The sequence below is a fragment of the Sciurus vulgaris genome (genome assembly GCF_902686455.1).
Source record: "Sciurus vulgaris genome assembly, chromosome: 10".
Classification (NCBI taxonomy): Eukaryota; Metazoa; Chordata; class Mammalia; order Rodentia; family Sciuridae; genus Sciurus; species Sciurus vulgaris.
Window position 1 is genome coordinate 58,037,200 of NC_136470.1, and position 26,118 is coordinate 58,063,317.

Sequence of the window (26,118 nt, forward strand, 5' to 3'; positions counted from 1 at the left end):
GGAAAGCTGGGCATAGTGTTATGAGGTGGAGAGGCTAAGGCACGAGAATCCCAAGTTTGAGACCAGCCTGGGAAATTTAGCAAGACCTTGTCTCAAAATAAAAATTAAAGGACATGCCTCCAAGGCCCAATTGTTCTTCCACTAGGTCCCACCTCCTGAAGGTCCCCCTACCTCCCAATGTCACCATAAGCTAAAAACAAGCCTTCAACATGTGAGCCTTTGGGGGGCATTTAAGATCCAAATCAAAACAGTAGGTTTTGGATAAATGGCTACACCATTTTACAAGGGATTTAGGTATCCTGAGATTTTGATATCTGTGAGGCATCCTAGAATAAATTATCTCCCACTATACCAGGGGTAAAATGTATATATGTGTGTATATAAATTAAATAGCATAATGCATGTAAAATTAAATAACATAATTTAATTCAAAATCTTGGGACTAAAAATATATTTTTCTTAGGCTTAGGTCATCACTTACCCATTTAATAAAAGCTGCCTGACATAAGTTTCCACTGATTTCTTTTGCTATATAAAAAATGTGTTATCATAAAATACTGGGCCCCCAATATGGGTTTAATTACCACTGAAGCAGCTTATCCTGAAGTGATTAATAAACCACAGAAATAACCATTTCCTCTTCTCCCTATATAACAAGCACTGGTATTTTTGGAAATTGGGTTGCCTGTGCCAAGTTTTATTTGTAGGTAGAATGGGAATTGTTAAGTGATCTATCAATTCATAAGAAATCTTTGTTCATTTATTAAGAGTAGACCAGATAACTAGTTCCATTTAGAGTTTTCAATAACTTGTACGCTTAAGGCAGCCTCAATGAGTCATATAATTGCTTCAGATATTCAGTGGAAGTTTTTTGCTAAGAAAGCCCAGAGGAACATAGCTTTCTCTCTTATTCTTTCCTTTTGTCCTCTCCCTTCCTCCCCTTTTTATTTCTGTACTTTCTTGTCACGGTTTTAAATAGTTAATGGAGAATTTTTGTTAGTGTGCTAAAAAATGATTTTATTAAAATGACTGTTTTTTGCATCCTGAAAAGAAATAATCTGAATGTTGTTTATCAAATAGTGAACTGTTAATTGTGATACATTCTTATTTTGGAATATTACCTAGTTATTAAAATTGAAAATGACCAACCAATATTGACTTAAAGAGAAGAAGAGCATGATATATACAACTTAAAAAATTTTTTTACTCATGATTATGTTTACTATTGTATTTGCACATTTTAAAAAGGTGTAGAATAAGGACATGAAAATTGGTCAAAGGTTAGAGGGAGATAATTATTAACAGAAAAGAATTCACAAATAAGTTCATATACATACGGTAATTTAATATAGGATAAAAGCAGCAGTCCAAAGGAATGGTGGAAAAAAATGGTGTTAGTGCATTTGGTTAGCTCTTTGGGAAAAAAAAAAAGCTAGATTCTTACTCCTTTTATCAAAACAAATTCTAGATTGATCAGATATTTAAGATGAAGTTATGTGAATTCTAGGAGAAAGCAGTCAGTGTACATTTTTGGGTTTTGAAGGGAGGAAGATCTAAGCATACCCCCAAATCCAGAAACAGTTAAGGAACACCAATAATTTTGCCTATTCTGTATTGTTTAGAAGGCGTGAGAACTGGATGAATCTTGATACTGAATGTTCATGAAATTTCAGTTTTAATATGGTGTTAAAAGTTAAATGGTATTCCTTCATAAGCATTGGACCAGTACATGTTACATTGAGCAAAAAGGCCTCTACCCAGTAATAACAGCAGCTACCTTTGGGTTTGTAATTGTCAGCATATGTTCTGAACCATTTTAGTTGATGACATTTAACTGTATTCTTTTTTGAGTTTTTGCATGAATATACATAAACAATAATTTTTATATTCGTTTTATATCAAATGAATAAATGAATGAGAAATCAGAAAAGTTGAGAAAACATGTGGAAACTAAAATGTAGCTACCCCTGGGCTGTGGGACTGGGCATGATGGAGAGGGCAAACCTCATTTTATGCTATTATCACCCACATAATATGAATATGCATTAATTTTATCATCAAGAATAATTAGAAGTTTTTCAAAAGTAATTTAGAATTTGGGACTTCTAAAAGACTGTCACATTCATAGTCTGGTTGTTTCTTAGCTGTTTGAGTCAGTCACCCAGTTAAAAAAGGGGGAGGGGGTGGCAAGAGCAAAACTTTATGCCCATGTTGCCAACACATGTATAAAGAAAGGTGTAAGGGAACTTTTGCTTTGTTTTGTTGTAAATGGACAGAGAGAATGCTCCTACTGAGTTCCCATATAGTGCTTGAAGGCAGCAAGCCCACAGATCCTTTCTGAAAAATGTGTGTCATCATAGGAAATAGTTTTATTTCAAATCCAGTCCAAACCTTTCTTAAAAATTATTCATTTTATTTCATAATAGCACAGGCACAGATTTATCGAGTGTGGAATGCAAAAGCCATGTAAATTGTTATCAGGAGAACAGCTGGAGGGTCACCTTTGCAGGCCCCTCAGCTCCCTTAGGAGGCATCTTTCTTTGTCCCTCTGATGGGAAACCTAGAAACACTACCCTGAGTAAATATGAACACATGAAGCTAACTGGTCAAATCATCCTAAAACTTATTTGGGCTTTAAGTTTTGAAGTTATGGAGTGGAAGGAAGTAGATTTCATAAAAGACCAATTTTATTAGCTCAATTTAACCCACTAAAATGAAAGCTTGATTATGTACTTAGGATTCTCACTGAATCTAGTAAATGCCTGAGCTGGTAGATAGTTTAGTCATTAAAATATAATCCAATAAAACTAAGGGAGCAAAATAAACTAATTTTAATCAAATTTACTTTGATTTTTCTCTGCATGTCTCTTTTCTCACTATAGGTCACAGTAATGAAAGGCAGTAATAGAAATAAAGATCATTCAGCAGAAGGAGAAGGAACTGGAAAACGACCAAAACGCAAGTGTCTTCAGTGGCATCCATTGCTAGCAAAGAAACTTCTTGACTTTTCAGAAGAGGAGGAAGAGGAAGACGAAGAAGAGGATATTGACAAGGTAAGTCTTCCATTTACTCCAGAAATTTCAAGTAGGTTTGAGTACTAATTAGAAACTTTAGTGAACTTGTGTGGTTTAAAAGATGTGTTTCCAAGAATTTGTATCACTTAAATCCCATGTGACCATTCAACTGACATTTTTATTGATTTCTCTTACAGTATCTATTTCTCCTAACTGAAATATTGCAATGCAGTGAGATGGGGATGTTCTTAAAAGTTGATGTGTTCACCAGAGGCACAACAGTGGGGATACCCTCTGGCCTCTTTTGCTTACAGCTCAGTTCTGCCACCATAGAGCATCTTGGAGCTACTCTCTTGGTCTTTGGTGCTGTGACCTTCATAGCATCTGACTGTACTTGTTCCACCAAGCCTCTCTGTTCACTGAGTCCTCCAGGTCCCTTTCTCTGGCCTACTGCTTGAGCTATTGACTCTTGTTTAGAAATTCACATAGCCATGCAGGTAACTTTAGAAAGTTCCACATCTTCCCAGTGGCTTGGAAGACTGAAGCAGCAGATTGAAAATTCAAAACCAGCCTCAGCAACTTAGAGAGTCCTTGTTTCAAAATAAAATTAAAAAGGTTCATTGGTTAAGCACTCCTGGGTTCAGTCCCTGTTACCAAAAAAACCAAAAAAACAAAAAACAAACAAAACAAAAAAAAAACCACACACCTCTCCAGGTCTTGCCATACCTGGATTCTCATTATTATTTAGGCCTCAACACAAAAAATGCCTGCAATACCTAATCATCTCCAAGTATCCTTCCCATATAACTCATTCCAAGTCAAAGAATTTCCTTCATAGTACTTAAGACTATTTTCCATTTGTTTACTTGGGCACTCCTCTAGTCTTTAGAGGAGGAACTCAATAAGAGCAGAGGCCTTGCCTCTCTCTCCAGAATTGAGAATGGTGCCTGACAAGTAGCACATATTGCATAGAAGTATACTGAATGGAGACTAAATGAATACATGTTTTGTGTCACTTCAAATTTTACAAATATATGTTTTTAATTTTTTTAAGGCTTTGACATCCATTCAGACTTTTTCCCTTGACTTTGATCAATTATCTGTCTTTATCTCAGCAGGAATTAGAAACATTTCTCCTGTTTCTCAGACTTCAACTTTGGAGATACCCTTTATATCCTCTCTCACTGTGACCTTTCCACAGAAATGGTAGAAGCCACCAGAAATCACTTCTTTAGCTTTCTCTGTGTACCTGTATACCTATCTCACTCCTTACTCTGTTATTTCCCTTTCCTGTTTCAGAGAACAGGGTTTGTTTATTTTTCCTTGTTTTAGTCCATCTGCTGCTGCTTTAGTAGAACATCACAGCCTGTGTTAATTATAAACAAAAGAAGTTTATTTGGCTCACAAGTTCTGGAGGTTAGGAATCCAAGATCCAGGAGTTCCATCTGGTGAGAACCTTCTAACTGCCTCACAACAGCGTGGAGGGTATCTCCTGGAGAGGAAGCATGCATGTAAAACTGAGAAAAATCCCTGTGAACTCATCTTTTTATGAAGAACCCATTCCAATAGTAACTACCCACTCCAATGACAATGGTTTTAATCTGTTCAACTGCCCTCATGACCTAGTCACGTCTTATAGGTCTCACCTATTAATACTGTTACAATGACAATCTAATTTCAACATGAGTTTTGGGAGAGGACATTGAAATCATAGAGCATCCCTATTCCAGGAAATTGTCTACAATTCCCTCTAACCACCTTGATGCAAGCCATCACCACTTCTAGCAGAGATTGTTGTCCCTTCCCTCTTTCCCTGCCATTCTTTCCCTTCTATAGTCTATTCTCAACAGAGGGGCCAAGGGGATCCATTTTGAACTTGAGGCTGTTGTGCTGCTTCTCTGCTTCATGAGGACATGGACTTGTGTGTTCACTGCTCTGTTTGCATCACCTAGAACCATATGTGATCGATAGCAGGTGCTTAGTAAATAGTGGTGGATGAAAGATGGGGCATCATTAAATCCTTTTCTTTTCACTGTTTTCACACCTGTAGTCTTCTTTCTTCTCTATATTGGTCCCCAGATTATTATCCCATTGACTTGGGTCTTCACATAGCACACCCTGTAGCCCTTTAAAATGCAGCCTCCCTAGCCCCATTCTTTCTGCTCCCTGGGGATCTAATTTTTCTTGAGAAAATGTATTCTCTGGTATATGTGAAGAAACTTGTCACACAAGCTAGAAACACTTGATTTTGAACCTTCAATTCCAATTAGTTACCAACCACTCTTGGCTCTTTCTCATTATCTCTTCCAAGGTTTTAATGGACCCTTAGTAAAAGAAATATAAGTCCAGAGAGTTTTTCATCTTTATTTTGTCATTTATTCAAGTGTTTTATTTATTCACTCACTTTTTTAGTTATTCAGTGAAATAATTTGAACATTAGGTTAGTTAAAAAAATTGTTTTTTATGTATTTGGCAAAATCAAATGCTGATATCCATGTTCAACCAAAAAAATTTTTTTTCACTCATCCTTTCAGTCTGAAACCACTGGTCCACAGGATTAAATGCATGTTTCTTAACATGACACAGCATTTTATTCATGAAGTGGCCCATATTTTATACAACCTTATGTCACAAATCTTGTTTTCATCTTTTATATACCAAGACTATGGAACTGCATATTGATGTTAAAATAAACCTTCAAGCCTTCATCCTTTTTAGTTCCCTGTATTTTCCCCATCCTGACTCATTTGATTCATCTTTCAAAATGTAGCTCAGACAACTCCTTTTCGGGGAGACTTTGTTGTGCTTTTACCCATCCACTAGTCTCACTGGATCCTTGTTGCAGTCATCACACCTTTTTTTTAATTGTGCGTATGCATTTCTCCCCTTCAAAAATGGTGAGTTTCCAGAATAGCTAAAGCAATCCTTAGCAGGAAGAGTGAAACAGGGGGTATTGCAATACCAGATCTTCAACTCTACTACAAAGCAATAGTAACAAAAACGGCATGGTATTGGTACCAAAATAGAAAGGTAGATCAATGGTACAGAATAGAGGACACGGACACAAACCCAAATAAATACAATTTTCTCATACTAGACAAAGGGGCCAAAAATGTGCAATGGAGAAAAGATAGCCTCTTCAACAAATGGTGCTGGGAGAATTGGAAATCCATATGCAACAGAATGAAACTAAACCCATATCTCTCACTGTGCACGAAACTAAACTCAAAGTGGATTAAGGACCTCGGAATCAGACCAGAGATTATAGACGAAAAAGTAGGTCCAGATCTTCAACATGTCGGCTTAGGACCAGAATTCCTTAACAGGACTCCCATAGCACAAGAAATAAAAGCTAGAATCAACCACTGGGATAGATTCAAACTAAAAAGCTTTCTCTCAGCAACGGAAACTATCAGCAATGCGAAGAAAGAGCCTACAGATTGGGAGAATATCTTTGCCAATCATACTTCAGATAGAGCACTAATCTCCAGAATCTATAAAGAACTCAAAAAACTCTACTCCAAGAATTCAAATAATCCAGTTGACAAATGGGCTAAGGAAATGAATAGACACTTCACAGAAGAAGATCTACAAGTAATCAACAAACATATGGAAAAATGTTCAACATCTCTAGTAATAAGAGAAATGCAAATTAAAACCACCCTAAGATTCCATCTCACCCCAATTAGAATGGCGATTATCAAGAACACGAGCAACAACAGGTGTTGGCAAGGATGTGGGGAGAAAGGTACACTCATACATTGCTGGTGGGGCTGCAAATTAGTGCAGCCACTCTGGAAAGCAGTGTGGAGATTCCTTAGAAAACTTGGAATGGACCCTCCATTTGACCCAGCTATCCCACTCCTTGGCCTATACCGAAAGGACTTAAAATCTGCATACTACAGAGATACAGCCACATCAATGTTCATAGCTGCTCAATTCACAATAGCCAGACTGTGGAACCAACCTAGATGCCCTTCAATTGATGAGTGGATAAAGAAACTATGGTATATATATACAATGGAATATTACTCAGCCATAAAGAATGATAAAATTATGGCATTTGCAGGCAAATGGATGAAATTGGAGAATCTCATGCTAAGTGAGATAAGCCAATCTCAAAAAGCGAAAGGACGAATGATATCGCTAATAAGTGGAGGATGACACATAATGGGGGGGAGGGAAGGGTTAGTGTTAGGGTTAGAGTTAGGGTTAGGGAGGGGGCAAGTATGGAGGAAGGAACTACTGTATAGAGGGTAAAGAGGGGTGGGAGGGGTGGGGGGAAGGGAAAAAATAACAGAATGAATCAAACAACATTACTCTATGTAAATTTATGATTGCACAAATGGTATGCCTTTACGCCATGTACAAACCGAGAAACAACATGTATCCCATTTGTTTACAATAAAAAAAAAAAAAAAAAAGAAAAGAAAAAAAAATGGTAAGTTCCTTTTTCCAGCTTTTAGCATGAGTTTTACAATTTAGTAACTGAATCAAAAGTTATTCTTTTCTAAAGGGAAACCATAATTATTTCTTCAACTTATACAACACATTGTTATTTCTCTCTCTTTTAAAATTTCACAATGCCAAATATTCCTTGAAAATGCAGATCGTTAATGATTGTATATATAATTTGGGATACAAATCTGAATCCTTCATTCCTAATAATAAGACAGCTATGGCTTCAAGATTTTTCTGTATTATTTTGTCTCAAAGATAATTGATGGTTAATTAACTGCATTTGCAGTACTTAGGACTTTAAAAATACACTAAGTGGTTAAGCAAGTGATTTTTCTACAGTACCTGCCTGTAACAGTTGCCCTGTAAACACTGTATAGAACAACAGCATTGCATTGTTGTGATTCTCAAACTCTGATCCTTGGACCAGCAGCATCAGCATTTGTATTTGTTAAAAATACAAATTCTTAGGACCTACTCCAGACCTACAATACCCGGAACTCAGAGTACCTAGCGATCTGTTTTAACAAGGTCTTCGGGGATTCTGGTACACACTCAAGTTTAAGAACTACTGCTTTACTGCATAATGTGACTAATGACTACTTTGATTCTTCTTGTTTTTAACTACAGAACAAGAAAATTTTAAAAATGGTCTTAGTAAGCTTTCTGGATTTCTGTTCATAGTCCCATTCTTTCCAAGAAACATCATAGAATCATATTTTAGCTTTAAAAGGTATTTTACAATTCTAGTATTTTCTGAGATTCTGTGATTAGAGATATGCTTTAAGAAATTTAATCTGGCAGCCATGTGCAGAAAACAGCAAGACCAGGCATGGGCCAAAGTGGTACTAGAGCAATGGAAATGGGAATTACAGACCCAGAAGAACTTGAACAGTGACTAACTGATTGTTAAGGAGTTTATTCATATCACAATAACATTTCACTAGACAGGGTAGCTTGATACTTATAGGTTTGAAGATTTACTGGGTGATTCTTCTTTCAAGTAATCATGTTAAATGTTTATTGTTATTATTTTACATTAGGAAGTCCCACTCCTGATGTTTGCAAGAACATTGAATTTATATTAGCTTTTAATTATGTATTTTCATATTAAATACTCTCATATTATTATCTGAAGATAAGTGCTTTCTAAAGAGGAAAAAGAGCTAATACTGATGTATTTTATATGGATATTGTTAACTTTGAGACCAACAAAACAAAACTAAATTTATTCATTCATTAGCAATTAGTTAAGTATTAATGTTATACTGGACAAGAAGTTAAACACTGTAATTATAAATGTAAATAAGGAAATTTTTGTTCTCCAAGCTTACTGTTCAATGAAAGAGGAAAAATGTAAGCAATTATTTTTTGTTTAATTTTTTGGGGGGAATGCATTATAATTATGCATAATAGTGAGATTCATTATGCCATATTTATACATGCACATAATTTACTTTGATCAATCTCATTTCGTGGTACTGTCCCTTCTTTCCCACCCTCTTGTTCTACTCTCCTGATCTCCCTTTCATTATTATTGTTTAAATTTGTGTATTAAAATTGTGTGTGTAGTAAGTACACACATGCGCATGCACACACACACACACATATGGGATTGTGGCATATTCACATATGAACATAGCATTAAAATCTAAGCAATTTTAACAATGTAAATATTTACTGTAATAGAGACATACACAATTGTTACGTGAACTAAGCAGGATGCATTATAAGTTTCCAACCACTAATAGTGGTTAATGATTTTAAAAAATTACTACTTTGAATTTGTTTGGTATTTAAATAGAGGTAAGAAGAAATAATATAGGTAAGAAAAAAATTACAAACCAAAACGGATTGTTAAATCATAATTGAGATGTGTTAAACTTCTGTTTTGATTGGTTACAGGTTCAACTTCTTGGGGCCGATGGCCTAGAGCAAGATGTTGGTGAGACTGAAGATGATGAATCACCAGAACAGCGAGCCCGTAGACCAATGAATGCATTTCTTTTATTTTGCAAACGCCATCGCCCCCTTGTCCGTCAGGAACACCCCAGGCTTGATAACCGAGGTGCTACCAAGATACTAGCTGACTGGTGGGCTGTTCTCGATCCAAAGGAAAAGCAGAAATACACAGACATGGCCAAGGAGGTAGGTTATAATGACAAAGGTGCCAAGGTCGCTTTGAGCATCCAGTCCCACTCAGCAAATATTGAGAACCTACAGGAGGTCAAGCAATGAGAAAAATCAATCCTGAATCTCAGGTGCTAAGGAAAAACAGAAGAAATTTTTTCCTTATGTTCTGTGTCCCAGGCCCATTTTGGAAATACTGGTGGAGGTGCTGAGAGCAGGTTATTACCAAGTTTTTTCTCATGGGTAATATCCCACTGATTGATATAAGGGATTGATTTATTATGAATAGTGATTTATTAATTATGTCTGGTATGATTTTCTTTTAAGTATTTTCTAGGAACTCATCTTCTGCTTTTAGAGAATGTCCGTGGTAAAGAATGACAATCTTAGGTTACTCTAATTGCATCATGGGAAAGAGTCTTTATATGCTAAATGCTTTGTGACCGTATATATGTCAATCTCTTGGTCTTTGCAGCAGCAGCAGGAGCTGCTGCTGCGTTAACTTGTTTTCGTTCTGAAGGTAGCACAGCATGAATATTTAAAACCAATAAAGGCATGAATGGCAGTAGAACAGGATGTACTATGATGTGTTCATGTGTGTAAACACTGTGGAGGCAATCCTTGGTGAGAAACATTTCCATGCAGCAAGGCTATTCAGAGAGGTGGAACATTAATCAATTCCAAAATGATAGCAGTTTGTAAATTTCTGCCAAAATTATATTTTGGTTCTGTTTCTCCATTACTCTGAAATTAGTGTAGGAGCATTACACATTTAAATATATTATGAGTGGATTTATTCCCAAATAAGAGATAAGCAAAACCATATCCTTGTGGTTAAACCTGAAAGGAATAATTCTAACCCTGTTTCTTCAGAGTTGCAACTTGAGAAAATCTTGATTCATGAAAACCCCTGCTGCCCAAACATTTGGTTTATGCCTCTGAAAAAATGAACCAGCAGGGGATAAAATGCGTAGTTTCAAGATATTTTATTAGACAATCAGTATGTGGAAAAATAATACTTCATTTTACTGTGTTCTTTAATAAGGAAACATGGAACATAAAAATTTCTTATGAAATGTTCAGGGAAATTTTAATCCAGAGTAAATGATTAGCATTGTTGCTGTGTAATTAATGATCACACAAGCCTCTGGAATTGACTATTGTTAAAGATAGAATTTTAAGTATGTTGGCCATCTGGAAAATTTAAAATCAAATTGCAGGAACCTACATTATTTTAAATGTTTCATTAGATTTGTACTGGCATAACAGTAATTAACAGTAAAACTTTTTCATTAAATAGCTTTACATTCTTTCATAGTAATGCTTATATGGTAAAATAAACAATTATCTGAAGTCTCACAGGGAACTACATAAGCTTCCTATAATTAAACACTTGAGTTTGTTTTGGATTGCTGTTTTTGGATAACATGCAGCATATCCCCAGTATATTGTTTGCCTTTTCTTAAATGCTGCTAATATACAAACCCAATAGGTGGCCACTTTTAAGAAAAGGAGGTATTATTTTTGTACAGGAAATCCCTTACTAATTGCCTAATTAGATTCTCACAATGTTTGCCATTGTGGTGCTATAATAAAATCTTTTAAGGTGGCCCCCTACGATCTAAAAATGGAGCCCATAATGTCCCACATTACAACTTGCCATGTTTATAGTTGCATTTATGAAAGGTTGCCTCATTTCTCCCATAAAGTGTAGATGATTTAGCTACTTTCAAATTTATGACATAACTGGTTTCTAGTCATGATTCTTACTTTTATCAACTTATTTATTAAATGGTTTCATAGTTACATTAATGTAGTGTCATCATGCTAGTGCTTTTTGTGTTAATTTTGCAACCTTAACTGGAATGTCATTTCAATCAACAAAAACTTAGTAAGTGGCTACTGAGTACCAGGTTTTGGTGGTGGTTGCTAGTGATAGAAGCCAGTAATAAATATGGTCTCTGTTCATCAAACATCCCCCCCTCATTACTTTACAAACTATATTTTAGTTTGTAATTTTTAATTTTTGTTTTTATACCCCAGCTTAAAATATTTTTATTAGACATATTCTTTCAACATAGTGCATGTTTGTGAATGCTTAACATGTATTCACCAAAATCTATCCTGCCATTATTAGTCCAGTGAAAAATCCAGTCATGCATCACTTAATGACAGGTATGCACTATGAAATGTGCCATTAAGCTATTTGGTCATCGTGCAATCATTATAGTGTACTTAAACAGACTTAAGACATTTATAATGTCACTAGGCAGTATAATCTTATAGGACTGGTGTTGTATTACGTATGTGTTCTGCAGTTGCCCAAAACATTATTATGTAATTTATTCCTTTCTCTTTGTGGTTTTAAAAGAAGCATGTTTTAAAAATAAGAGTGAGTTATAATTAATACACATTTAGAGTGATTCCTTTTTTTACCTGCTAGTTTGTGAAAATTTCATCTCATTCTTCCCTTACTCCTGATTATCACCTTATGTAAGTGCATTTGGTTGGATGAAGCACCCATTCCATAATTAGTCATTTTCTTGAATTATCGCCCAGCATTAATTTGCATTGTTAGAGGGAAAAAAAAATCTTCTTTAATGAGTGTTCTGTATTCTCTGATGAATCTCATCAGAGCAATAATTGATTGTAAGTAAGTAATCTTAAAAGTACTATCCTACAGAGATAACCTGGATTACATTCTTGAATTTATCAATGCCCAACAATGGTACAATGTTGTGCCTTAACCAATTTTAATTTCTGGATGTGTGACTGCCCATTGGGAGGTACGGAAGCGATTTTACCTTTCCTTGTAACATCTTTATATACTCTAATAAATAGAGGAATACAAATCTCTGCATTTTTGCCTACCACATTGCTTGAACCTTCCACTTGTCACCCTAAACTAATTATTGTATTTAATAGATTTATAATAAATTTATAGGATCATAATGCTGACCTTCAGCTAGAACAGAGTGCAAAGAGGAGGGGAGAATCTGAAAAGTTTTGACAATTAAAATGACCCTTAAGGTGATCCCTGCCTTTTAGGACCAGAGGACCAAGGATATGCAGTAGGATGCATGCATTTATTGATTGATTCGTTCATTCCTTGCTCATGGTTTTAAGCAAGCACAAACATGTAAGATCATCTCTCTTCTTCAAAGCATAGGAGTTAGTTTTTTGGACAGTCATGTGTTCAGTGAACAAATGGTATATTTATCCTATCCAGTTTAAATGCCTGAGAGCTAAATGGATTTGAGTAAGTATGGCAAGAATGGTAATAATAAAATATTATGCATCTTATGGGAAGAATCTGCCTGTGCCTGGGAGGTGGGAGTATATCAGGAAAGGCTTTATATCCTTGGTTTTGATAATAGGATTTGTAAAGAAAGACAAGACTCAGATGTGGGAATTTGAGATCAGTTTTAGGAACTAGGAAGTTTATTTTACCTATAACCTTGGTTATATGTAGGATAGTCATAGGAGGTAATAGTGCGTAAAGGTAAAAATAAGACAATAATCATTAGAGATCAAGTTGAAAAGTTTGTTAAGTTCAATTGTATGCTGGTAAAACAGCTATGGAATTAAATGTAAAAATATGAAATTTGAAGGCAAATGATACTAACCCTTTGTAAATATTGGTATCTTTATCAGTACTGGAGCAAAGATTATCACCACCACAAAACTCTGGAGATGTTAATAACTTCTTCCTCCATATTTCTTCAAGACAAGATTAACCTGTTTTTGATTATTTCTTCACATTTAGGATAACTTTTGTAAAGATCATTCATTCCCTTGTTTTGGCTTCATCAAAAATAAACTCTACTTCAAATAAGTAGTACTGTATTTCTTATGAATTAAAGTGTGGAGGCCTTTCTTGACTGTTATGCATCATGCCTAGCAGACAGAATTTGTATTGTTGCCAGTGTGCTGCAGCACTTGGCGTACTGTTAGTGTGGCCCCTTATTCATTCAGCATCCTTGAGAAGCAAGTGCTACTCATAAGTGATTTCCAGATAGATGAAACTTCAGTGTTCTTGTAAAAACTACTAATTTATTTTGTATATTTACCCTGAAAACTTTAGTTAAAATTTGATTTGCTTCCTTATTCAGAACATCTTTTGAAAATTTTTTTAAAACTTCTATCCTTTACTTCCCAGTGTGAATTATGGATGAGCCTTTGTGAATAATTGAGTTATATTCAAATATTTATTTATATAGTAAATAGTTCTCAACTATTTGATTTTCTTGAATTTCCTCTTTACTTTTCTTTGGATTTCCTCTTTTGGGCCTACTCTCAGTTTCAGCTTCTTTCTTTGACTACTGTCTCATTGATGTGGGCTTTCTGACTGTGGCTTACTTGGGACCCCATCACTCTAGAGGGGAAGTAGACGGTAAAATCACATATTTAGGCTTCATATTTTGCAACATTCCTTTTTTCTTAAATTTATCTTTTTTATCTTTTAATTTTTTACAGACTGCATTTTGATTCATCTTACACAAATGGGGTACATGATTTCATTTCTGTGGTTGTACACGATGTAGATTCGTACCATTCATGCAATCATACATGTACATAGGGTAATGATGTCTGTCTCATTCCACCATTTTTCATACCCCCCTCTCATTTCCCTCTCCGTAAACCAAAGTTCCCCCATTCTTCTCTCACTCCCCACGTTCATCCATTCTTACGTTCCAGATACAAGGACTTTTCTTTGCTGTATTTAAAAAAATATTGTCAAGGATTTAGGGGCATAGCTCAGTGGTGCAGTGCTTGTCTCGTATGCAAGAAGTCCTGGATTGAACCCCAGCACTGCTAATAATAATAATATGTAGGTATATTTTTTATAAATTTGTAAAATTTTTAAATATTAACTTTTAAATATTGTTTTATCATTTTCATGATTCTTTTATAAACATTTTGCTAATCCTCAGAACAATCCCATGAATGGATTATTTTCCAAACAGTAAAGATGAGATCACTGAGGAAAGTTAACTTTTCTAAGCAAGCAAAGTTAGTAGTAGTGAGACTGGGATTCTCATAATTGACTTCCTTTTACTCAGACCTTTTTTGATTTTCCACATCTATAAAATTTCAGGGAGATGCCTGTCCTCACAGGGTTGAATGTAAGGTACAAATAAATATACAAGCAAACATTATATAAAGTTTAGTATGCTATACAAATGTTAGTTTTAGAGTTAAAACTAATGAGCAACTTAATGTTTGTTTTTATTTGATATTTCTCTACTTAATGAAAACTCACTATTTTATTTTGAATTACTATATTGAAAAGCTACTAAAAGACAAAGTTGAGTCTATCAAACAGAATCAACAAGCAGGGACAAAACTAGATAAATCATTTGTCCAACTTGGCAGAAAATGTGCATTGTGATTAATAACCTATACCAAAATAGATGTGCAGTGAACTATTTGATTTAAAATGGTTGTCTGTTTGCTAATTTGTTTACTAATAAAATAATATTTAAATTTTAAATCAAATCTAATTACAAGGACCTTATGAAGACCCTGGAGCTAGTGAGTAATATTGAGAACTTAAACTGAGTCTCTCACACTCATCTTGGTATCTAGTTCCAGTTGTTAATTGTTAGCTTGATTGTGGGAGCTAACTCTCAAATGTGATATCTGATGTTACTACAGTAATTCCTGGTTACTTTGGAATTTGTGAGCATTCAAAGGGATGTGAGTTAAAGTTAACTTTTGCACCATTTGAAAAATGTGCAAATACTTGATGTAGATTATTTGCAAGGAGAAATTTAAAGTATTTAAGGAAAGTATTAAACTAAAGTGAACATTTTTTAAGGAAATGTAAGCATTTTGACAATTCAACTTATGAATTAACACATCTTTCTAATATTTTAAAGGATCTTTGATAATGTTTTCTCACCTAAGTCCCTATCTACTTTTTAAGAAGTAATAAAATTAAAATTTTAAAGCACTTCTTAAGATTATGGTCTTTAAAATTAGCACATACTGATTAAACTGACTTTTCTCCTAAGTATCCAAATTTGGGAATAAAATTTACATAAAAAGAAACCACTGTTTTCACACTAATCCTCATCCTTACACAATTCAAGCAGCTGTAGACAACTCCCTTGAATTCAGTTTTTCCTTTAATTTTTCCATAATAGAGCAACCAAACAATTCTCTGGTCACGATATTCAAATCGCTATTTCATGTGTTTAATTTCTATAGGAGTAGCTTTATCATTAAAAACTTTTAGGTTACTGTATATTTTTATTCAGTCAAAACCGTAAACTTAATTCAGTGTTCTTTCTTGCAAAAGTCTTAATTTTCTTCCTAGAAGAAACAGCTATCAAGGATAATTCACATCACATAGTGAATTGAGTCATATTATTCTAATGATAATTTTCAAATTTTTGTGATGGAAAGATCCTCAGACGAAATCTGCCCTTGCTTAGTACTACTTCTCAAATATCACCCTTTCCTTTACCTCCTTGTGTGTGATTTCTGCCTGCTGATGAAATAGGATACAGCTGTCTTAGAACATACTATGCGGGTGTTCAGTTATCCCACTATAGGGTACTTATAAAATAAAATATTTGTAGTGATTCTTTTTAAAAATCAGATGATTTCCTGTATAATCTTTTACAGTTCTAGTAGATTTTATTTCATGATAATACTTTGCATATTTGCACCAGGATTGTCTTTATTTATGCAGGGGTTCTCAGCATCCGTTATTACTAAATCTCACAGGGTTGCTCCTTTCTCATTCACTCTGTTGAGAAGATCTAGACTGTAATAATAACTGGAAATACTAGTGGAATTTTAAATAGCATTCCACCCCCAATTAAAAATAAACAACTGAAAAACAATGGGTGAATATGTCTCTCATTAATATTGAGTTGCTTTGTGGATCAAATTTCCATTTGTGTGTTTGATCTAGAAAAGTAATATCGAAGCCACATTTTTAAAAGTTTGACATAATATTCTTTTGTTATATAATAATATTTATATGTATATATGTATGTATATATGTGTGTGTGTGTGTGTGTGTGTGTATATATATATGCCTTTGTCAAATATGAAGGACAGAAAATGCCATGACAAAAGGTATGTCTTTAATGCCAGTAATGAATAATAGAATCAATAACTAAAATAAAAATTTGGAATTATTGCTAATGAAATAACAGTAGTTGAGATTTAAGAGAAGGGAGTTAGCATTACTAAGCACCTTATATAAGTCATTAATTGTATTCATAAAGTACATTTAGGCCATCTAATTGGAAGTTTGCAGAAAGAAATCGGAGCCTATGAGGAGAATTTTCATTTTAATGGAAGACATTGGAAAATCAGTATTATAGCAAGAATTTAGTTACCTACAAGAGTCTTTCATTGAAATATTTAGACCAAATTAGCCTGTGATTGATGTTCTTGGAGGATAAATGGGCTTCCCTCCTACCTCTAGCATGAACAGTTTGGCCTTGGATATCTAGATAAGCAAGGCTTATCTCTCTGGCCCTTTTAGCCTTTTGATGATGAATTTCACCTGCATGGTTGACCAGCATGGTAATAATTTCACTTGCTTTGCTGTTTACTTCAGATGACGTAAGAAGCCCCCCACCCCACCCCATTTCTCCTTTACCCAGCCTTCTCTGTAATCCTTTCCAAATAACCTCATCCACAACAAATGATTAAACATTTCTATTGTTTTTTAGAGCTGAAGCAAGTGATTGATGAGGTGCCTAGTTCCAAGGACAGTTAGGCATTCTTAAACCTGAGACTCTTCCTGCCTCTTCCCTCACTTGATACTTACACATTGCTTGTGTTTTTAATGAATTTCTGGCATCTTTATCCAACCTTTAAACTTCTTAATTAAGGACAAGGATTATGTGTTACTCTTTTCCTGTCTCCCACATTCTTAACTCTCTGCTCAATGTATATTTGATCAAGGTGGGTTGGGGATACAGCCCATTGGTAGATTGTGTGCTTAGCATGTATGAGGCCATGAGTTCAATACCTAGCGCCACAAACACACATATACACCCATATACATGCATGTGCAATTGAATATATGTTTTCATGGTATTGGACATTTATATTGAATTTAAGGATCTGCAAAGTTAATATTACAATACGGTTCCAAGGTATTGGACCACAGGGTAAATTCCCAGTTACCATTTTCTATAAAAACGCTTCATATTTCAAGGCTTTCTCTTGACCTTTGTCATTTCCTCCACTAATGTTTTGCTTCTACTTTACAAAACAACTTTGCATGCCTGAGTCAGGACAAGGCTTATAAAACTATGTGTAAAAAGAAATAATATATTTCTGTAGTTAATTGTAGAGTGAAAGCAATATGAAAATGGGGACTCTACTTCATGCCCTTTCCTATCCTCAGTGTCTGATAAGTGTCTTCCTTCTAGTTAATGTTCACAACGTATTTGCAGTGAGGGTGGGTAGCATGTATACAAGATAAGGGACATGATTGTGGTATAGTGCTTGTCACTGCTTTCTGTTGACTTCAGCATCAGCTCCCTGTAGTAAACTAGTTTAAGCTGGCCTTTATTAGAGTCATCAACTATACTCTAAAAATAGTCGATGCTGTCAATAATTCATTTATAAAGTTAACAGTATTGATTTTTACTGAAGCACATTATTAAATAATTCTTAGCAAAAGATGTGATGTCTTACTGGGAAAGAGTTTGTTCAGCAAATGAACATGGGGAGGATGAGAGGGACACCTAGTAGACAGGCAGTTTGCATGCTGATGACATTGTCTAGCATCTTAAAACTGTGACTTTCTTAAAAATTTCGAACTACCCCCCATATGTTAATAAATTTGAAAGTCTTTTGTCACTTTATAAAGTAGTGACCTTTGTCCAAATGACTGTTCATCTGACAAACACAGCCAGTGTGCCTGCTACTAGGACACAGTAATGATGCATGTGTCTACTACTTCCATTTTCACCTCACCCTACCATTTGTCACTTTCTGCCTCCAGACAGCAGTCAAGGCTATTTGTCTGCCTCAGCTTCATATGCAAATTTCCCATCCACATGCATGGGCTGTGGTAGTGTATCTCCTATATCACATTTGATATCCCTAACTGCATTCTGGTATGTAATGAAAATTATAGTTTTCTCTGGTCCTGTGTATCAATTTAATTACTTTTGTAAGAAAAATGAGCATCTTGTGGGCTTTTATATCCATTTATAGGTAAGTTTATCTCTTATAGGTAAAAAATTAAGAAAATTTGAGTTAAGATGACTTTGCGATAATACTAGATCCTTGTCTGTTAACATTGCATTATTATCCACTATTTAGTTTTCATTTATATGATTTTAAATGGTGGGGAAAAGATCATTTAGACTGTATATTCTTTCTTATACCAGTGTTAAAGGGACCTTTTTTTTTTTTCTATTTGGTTAAATTAAAAGCTATTTGAAACATACTAAATTGGGTAATCATGTACATAAAATGTCCATTTTAAAAGGTTAGCTAATGAGATTGTCATAATTGTATTAATCTAATAAAATATCCAGTAGTATTTACATGTAACATTTGAAAAACACATGGAAAATACATTTTTTATCAGATAATATAGCTTTTGGCAATGTATAATGAATATCAATATAGTATTTCATTTTAGAGTCACTGTCTTAAAAGGAGAATGAGGTATCAGTGGACAAAGGGTTATAGTAGAAAGCTGCAGAAATATGAAGGAGAAAGAAAGATGTCAGTGGAGGTTAAAACTTCCAAGTAAGACATAAAGTTAGTGATAGATTAATTGCAACATCACACATCAGAGCTCTCAGCTTGTTCATATATTCAATCGTGTGCACATTACAAAATGTTGGCAGGTGCACTGACACTTTATTGATGGAGGACTAAAATCTTAGAAAGGTTACACAACTTGCTTGATGTCCACAGCTAGCGGGAGTAGAGGTTGTTTGGAATCCAGATCATCAGATTGTACATTCAGTGCTCTTTCCTACTCAGGGCCCCTGTGTCTTCCAGTGACTGAAAAGTTATATCAGTTGACCTCCTCTGTTCCCCTTCTCCTGCTCTTGATCTTGGCTCCTTTATCCCACAATGAAGTATTTTGCTCTGAGTTTGTCTGCATTTATCTTACTAGTACATCAAAACACAGATGTAATTATTTTTAGACATAGTTAGCAAATTTAATTAAGTTGCAGGAAGAATCTTGATTTCTGGCGCTGGTGTAGCCTCACACTTTGTGGTGTATAACCAAACTTACTTTCAAATAGACCATCGTTTACAATAACCCTAGGCATTGGTGGTGGTGTTCTCTGTTTATGCAATCTAAGGTTGAGGCCCAGAGAGGTCACTTTCTCTGTCCTTGAATACCATAGCCTGAAGTGGAAGTATCAGGGTTTGAACCCTCCATTTTCTGTCTCCAGAGCTGTTGGTTCTTTCAGTTATAAACAACTTCCTGTCCCCACCAATATCAGACAAACTTTTGCTTTTGGGGTTGAAGAAAATGGAGATTCAAAGACAAAATATGCACCCTTTGGGCTTTTATCCCCTAATGTAATTTGCAGAGCCCTGTGTCAAGATTATCCTTTCTCTATGAGGAAGGCTGAAGAAGTCACTGAAAGCGGTTTTCTCATTCATTATTTAAGTGAGAGGAATGGGTAAAAGCTATTTTAACTTTTTTCAATCTGTATGTCAATTAAAATTGGCTGTTTTTTTTTTTTTTTTATATAGTATAAAGATGCATTTATGAAAGCAAATCCTGGCTACAAATGGTGTCCTACCACAAACAAACCTGTGAAATCGCCAACACCCACGGTCAATCCACGGAAGAAACTTTGGGCCTTTCCATCTGACTCTTCAAGAGACTTGCCAAGCCCCAAGAAGGCAAAGACTGAAGAAATGCCTCAGCTGAACTTTGGAATGGCTGGTGAGTTAGACACTGTTTCTACCCCTTCTTCAGCAATAGGACAATACATGTAGTCAATATTTTTAATTAATACACAGTTGGGGATAGTAAAATTTCCAATATGAAGCAATCACAAATTTATGGCATGTCTTAAAGCATTAGAACATGATATACAGAGAATATATATTAATTAAAGGAAGGAGATGAGATCAAGTTATGTGTGAATTTCTGTCATTAACTGTGTAGAAAAGGAGACAAAAATGTGAAGATTGTTAGGAGCTTAGGGAATTTTATAATACTTAAAATATTTCATACACATACATACAATGAAAGATCCCAGTAAGCACCTTGGTTTTCATGGATATCTAAAAAGCCACAGTATCTCAGTATTTGAAACCTTGAGGGCAAGAATATGAAGCAACTCTAGCACACATCTGAGGGGGATCTAAAGGTGTGTCTTACAAAGAGTTTTCATCTTAACTCCCCAACCCGCATCTCACACCTCTCAATTCCTGTATGGGCCAAGCAAATTTTAAATTCCAGATGGTCCCATTTGTTATGGAACCTTGAATACTTTTGGGGGAGTGGTAAGGAATGCTGAAGAATTTATGAAGTAAAGTATTTATATTCACCCTGGAAGTGTCTCTATTTTTCCTGGCCATTGCAATGCAATACTCAAAAGAAGAATTTGCCAGGATGAAATTCAGAGATTGGGCAGAGTAGAAGCAGTAAAGCTGGCGTTGAGCCATAGGGTTCCTATTTTATCAAGCAAATTCTCTTCAGAATCAGAATACTGAACCATTTACAATGTGGAAAGATCAGACAGAAGTTGGGCAATACTGGGAGAACACGTTTTTGTTTTTAAATAGCCAAAAAAATCTTACCAGACTTAATAGTTCAAGATATGATTTATTTAAATGCTGAAAGTGAAGCTTAACACAATGACAGCATTCTGGGGAAATAGTCTCCAGGTGATTTTTTCTGTGCGGGTCTGTAGTATGACTCTAAGTGAGCTCCCAAAATGATGTCTTCCTTCATCTTTTTTTTTTTTTTTTCTTTTCTTTTTGTGGGGATTGAACCCAGGATAACTGCATTCTAAGCATGCACTCTACTACTAAGCTACACTAAGCCTCCAAAATGATGTATCTGCATGTCTCAAAATAATCAAAATATAGAGATCTGCTCTCCTTTTATCTGTTACTTTATACAATTTTAGCTTTAACTCACTTGTTACTGTGACAGTCTTGTGGATACTCTTGATGGTTCTCTGGACTTCCCATATTATATCATTTGGAGCATTTTTAAAACATTCTCTTATCAAGACCAAAAAAGGCTACGTAGATGACTGACTTCTAAACTAAATGTCTTTGATTATTATTTGGCATCCATTGCTTTTTCTCTCACTTCTAAAACGAGGTTAGTGCATTTAGGTTTTTTTTTTTTTTTTTTTTAAGAAAACATTGAATTATTCTCTGCAAACAAATAATAATTTCAAATAAATTATATAAAACTATGAGAAATGTTTTTATAGGGTTTCTGACACTATTAATTTACCAGTCTTTTACCTATAAAATTGAAGTAGAACATAAACTTCAACAAACATATTTTATATCTTAGCTTTTTAAAACAGTGTTTTTAGTACCAGGGATTGAACCCAGGGCACTTAACCACTGAGCCACATCTCCAGCCCTTTTTATTTTTCATTTTGAGATAGGGCCGCATTAAGTTGCTGAGGCTGGCTTTGATCCTCCTGTTTCAGCCTCTCGAGCTGCTGGGATTACAGGTGTATACCACTGCACCCAGCATAAAACAGTGTTCTTTACAGCAAAGTACAGGAAAACACAAAAACACTTTCTTGGCCTTCATCTCATTGTACAATTAATTGCCTGTGTTGGATTTTGGAAGTCCATGGTGAGAATTCTTACTCATCTTCCATGTAATGGGTAATATTAGTCTGATATTTCCAAATTGCCTTTAATTAAAACCTGCTTCTTAGCTATCTGAATTAGGGGGTATAGAGGGATTTTAAAGGCTGGTTTAACTTTTCCTTAGCAGAGAATCTCTTTCATTTTGTTTTGTTTGCTTTGGTTTTTCACTTGACATTTTTTAGTTCATAATACCCCAAATTTGTCACATGTATATGACTTCCAGGAAGGGGAAGTTATTTAGAAATTAGTACAGTACAACCCCTCTTCATAAAAGGAAACTGTGCTATTAATGCAAATATATTTTAATAGTTTTGAATTATATAAATATAAATGATATAAAGGATGTGGTAATTTCTTGGTCTATATTTAGTATCAGTGTAGCAAACTTCTTGCAAAGTCACATTGATATATAACTTAAATTATAATGTGATCATGTTTGCATTTTACTTTGTAATTTCAACTAACACATTTTTATCTTTAGAAAACTATCATCCAATCCTGCTGGTCTCTAGGATGACAGCTGCAAAAGTATTTCACTCTAAAAGTATCCAACAAAAGTTTTACTTTCTACTAAATTCATTTTGCCTTTCTGTTTTTAAAAAAATTTAAATAGCTCAAGTATCTATTTTAGAAGTCTCAATAGTACTTAAATTTAGTGTTTAATTAAAATTGAAATCTTTAAATAAACAACACTCGAGCTTTGTTTCATCAGATCAGCCAGTGATTGCTTACGTATTCTGTTTTTGTGTCTTTCCATATGGCTTGTCTTCCAACACTGACATACTTTCTTGAACACTTAATCATTTGGTGGACATAGTTTTCCCTCTTATAACCTCATTGCAACCTAATTGCAACCTGTTTGCAATTTTTAAACAAATTGTATATATGATCAAACTTACTTCATGAGTTCTCAAAACAAGTTTTGTATAAAGGTATACTTAAGGGGTATCAAAACAGGTTTTGTATAAAGGTATACTGAAGGGTATATCTTGAAACATAAAAGAAAGAAACAACTGAATGTCTTCAGACAACATTTTGATTGATCCTCATCTTTAATTATAGAGAGAGATTCCTAAAATTAGATATGCATTTACTGAGAACCTGTGTGTACTAGGAGAGAAACTAAGCTAGGCATTTTTACATGTGTTCTTTTGTTACAGTACTGACTCTTAATTCATTTAAGACAACCTTTAAACAATGTTTCTTATTATCTCTAATACTTTTTTTGTTTAGATATGACCTGGGTCAAAAATCAGTGGTAACATTAAGAAGATTAGTTTTAAGTCTTGAAGTTATTTTGAGAAAGAGTCTCTAACTACTCCTAAGATTTAAAATGTCTAAAACACATCAGTTAATTTAAATTTACCCTGAAAGTTTTAAAGAGGGATAATTTGAAAAGCTCACTAGATTTTGAAGGTCCATTGTTTTCTAGTTCTGATAGCCTGGTTCTTTTTATTAGTCTTGATTTCATCTGGCAGAAATAACAATTGAGAATAAAAATCTCAAACTTTGTGGAAGATAAGTGTAAGTATTCTTGTTTAAGAAAAATAAAAAAGAAATTCCATCTCAACTTCCCATGCCCAGAAAGAAGCCTCAGGTTGAGAGATAATTCATGTTATAAGCAGCTGTGATACTGAAGAAAATGCTGTGCTAGAATGGTGAGACAATAATGGTATTTAAAAGACTCACAAAAGTACAAGCACTAGGGCAAATATATGCCAGGTTATTGTTAAAGAGTTTTGAAAGTTTCTATAAAAGTTAATGTGGTTCTGTTGCATTTCTGTCTTTATTTATATTCTCATTGATTCTCTATAGATTATACATACATCATGCTTGGAAGGTGATGATTTGTTTGTTTTTGACTTGTTTAGATCCTACTCAAATGGGAGGCCTGAGCATGCTGCTATTAGCTGGAGAACATGCTCTTGGGACACCAGAGGTAAGCCAGTCCCTCATCCCTTTCCACCCTGCTCATGCTTGGGCTTAGGAACACAGACATTTTTATTCTGTTCACATTCTTATTTTTGCAGCTCACTGCTTATAGCTCATGAGCAAACTTTACTTATAATTGTTTTCATTATGATCTGTCTGTATAACTGGTGTGTTGAGAACAGAAGTGGTGTAAATAAATCTACAGGGGGGACATGAACACAAGTCCAGTGGAGATGAGTGTCTGCAAATCTAAAAGTAAGAAATGCAAAGTACTATCTGTTGGCCTTCACTATGACTGGCATGGATATGTACATTGTATCTTTATAATTCATTTACTCTATTCAAAACTTTCCTGCTCTTTTGATTTTCTCATTTGGACTTCTTAGTAGAAAATGATTGTAAAAAGCATGAAACTATTTTTTTCTCTAGTACCTGAATAATTCCAAACTTCTGTTTTAAAAATCTGAATACATGACTTTGCAGAATTGTTTTATTTTTCAAAATGGGAAACAAAAAGGACTGGGCCCTTGTGAGCTTGGTTTCATAGTCTAGTTATTGGACTTCTCTTGTTAAACATTTATGGGTATGATTTGATGGGCAGATAGTGACAGTTAACCACACATAGTTTGCATTTGTGGAATCTTTTATTTTCCAGACACTTTTAACAGAGGCCAGTCAAATTAACCTGCAGGTCATGTTATTTTATCACACTGAGGTTCTTGAGATGGAAATTTTCAGTCCTCAACCAGAATAAGTATGTAGGGCAAAATAGCAGTCACCTCAATTTTTATCACAGATTTATACTTTTTTTTTTTTTTTTTTAAATTGTGAGGATGCCATGTAGGTTATAGTGAAAGCCTATTCAACTGTTTATATCATATGTGACTTTAATAGTTTATATCTGGGATCCATAGTTGTTGACTATCCAGTTTAAATTATTTTGATTCTGTTCAATTTAGTATATCAAAAATGTATATTTTTTTATTTATATTATACTTTTTAACTTGGAAAAAACCTGATATGTGTCACTTGGTACCTTCGCATACACATTATTTAGCATGTTTGTACTTTCTAACACAAGTAGCATCGTCAGGCATCATTTCACTTTCTTCCATATGGTGCTACCTATTGGCAAACCAGGTTAACTCTCATTTACGTACAGCATATCCCAAGTGTGTTCCAGAGATGAGTGTTGGAATAACAATACACAACTTTCAACACAACTGTACAATTGATTTCTAAGAATGCATTGCCTTGTGAAAGTCAGCATCATCTCACCTAACAGATTTGATAATGATGATGGTTTTTATTCCCAATATCTTTCAACATTCTTTTTAACTTTTCAGTACAACTATAAACAAATCTACATTTATAGAACTTCTAGATGATAGTCAAAGAAAAGGATATTTCCCTGACCCCTTCCCTTAAAGTTGTGCCTCTTGGGGTCTTTTCAGTGCATTCTCCTATTCCCTTTTAAAGCATAGAGTTTCAAAAAAATGCAATTTAAGTAATGCAGTGTTGGATCTTTTATCTCTGAAGTGGAAGCATTTTGAGAATTCTCAGGCTAAAAGAAGCAAAATTAAATGACTTAAAAATGAACCATAATGGATGAAGGGGACTATACTAAGGGAAAAAGTGTCACTAGATCTTCAAGAACCCAACTCTGTCTTCATATTCTCTACTCCTCACCTCAGAGATATATAGATTATTAGTGAAAATAATCTTGACATATTGGAACAATAAAGCAGTAAAAATATATAAAATAATCTGC

At 34.5% G+C, this 26,118-nt stretch overlaps 1 protein-coding gene across 12 annotated transcripts in view; it reads left to right on the forward strand.

Moving 5' to 3' along the window:
• The window catches only part of BBX (BBX high mobility group box domain containing), a 253,393-nt gene that overhangs the window by 156,504 nt on the left and 70,771 nt on the right, over nt 1-26,118 (forward strand). For all 12 annotated transcript variants that reach the window (XM_079100834.1, XM_079100827.1, XM_079100832.1 and 9 more), the window contains 4 exons: nt 2,883-3,053; nt 9,378-9,620; nt 20,313-20,508; nt 24,287-24,354. In XM_079100834.1, coding sequence (XP_078956960.1) covers nt 2,892-3,053; nt 9,378-9,620; nt 20,313-20,508; nt 24,287-24,354 — 669 coding nt within the window. In that variant the 5' untranslated portion in view covers nt 2,883-2,891. The remainder of the gene's footprint in view (nt 1-2,882; nt 3,054-9,377; nt 9,621-20,312; nt 20,509-24,286; nt 24,355-26,118) is intronic.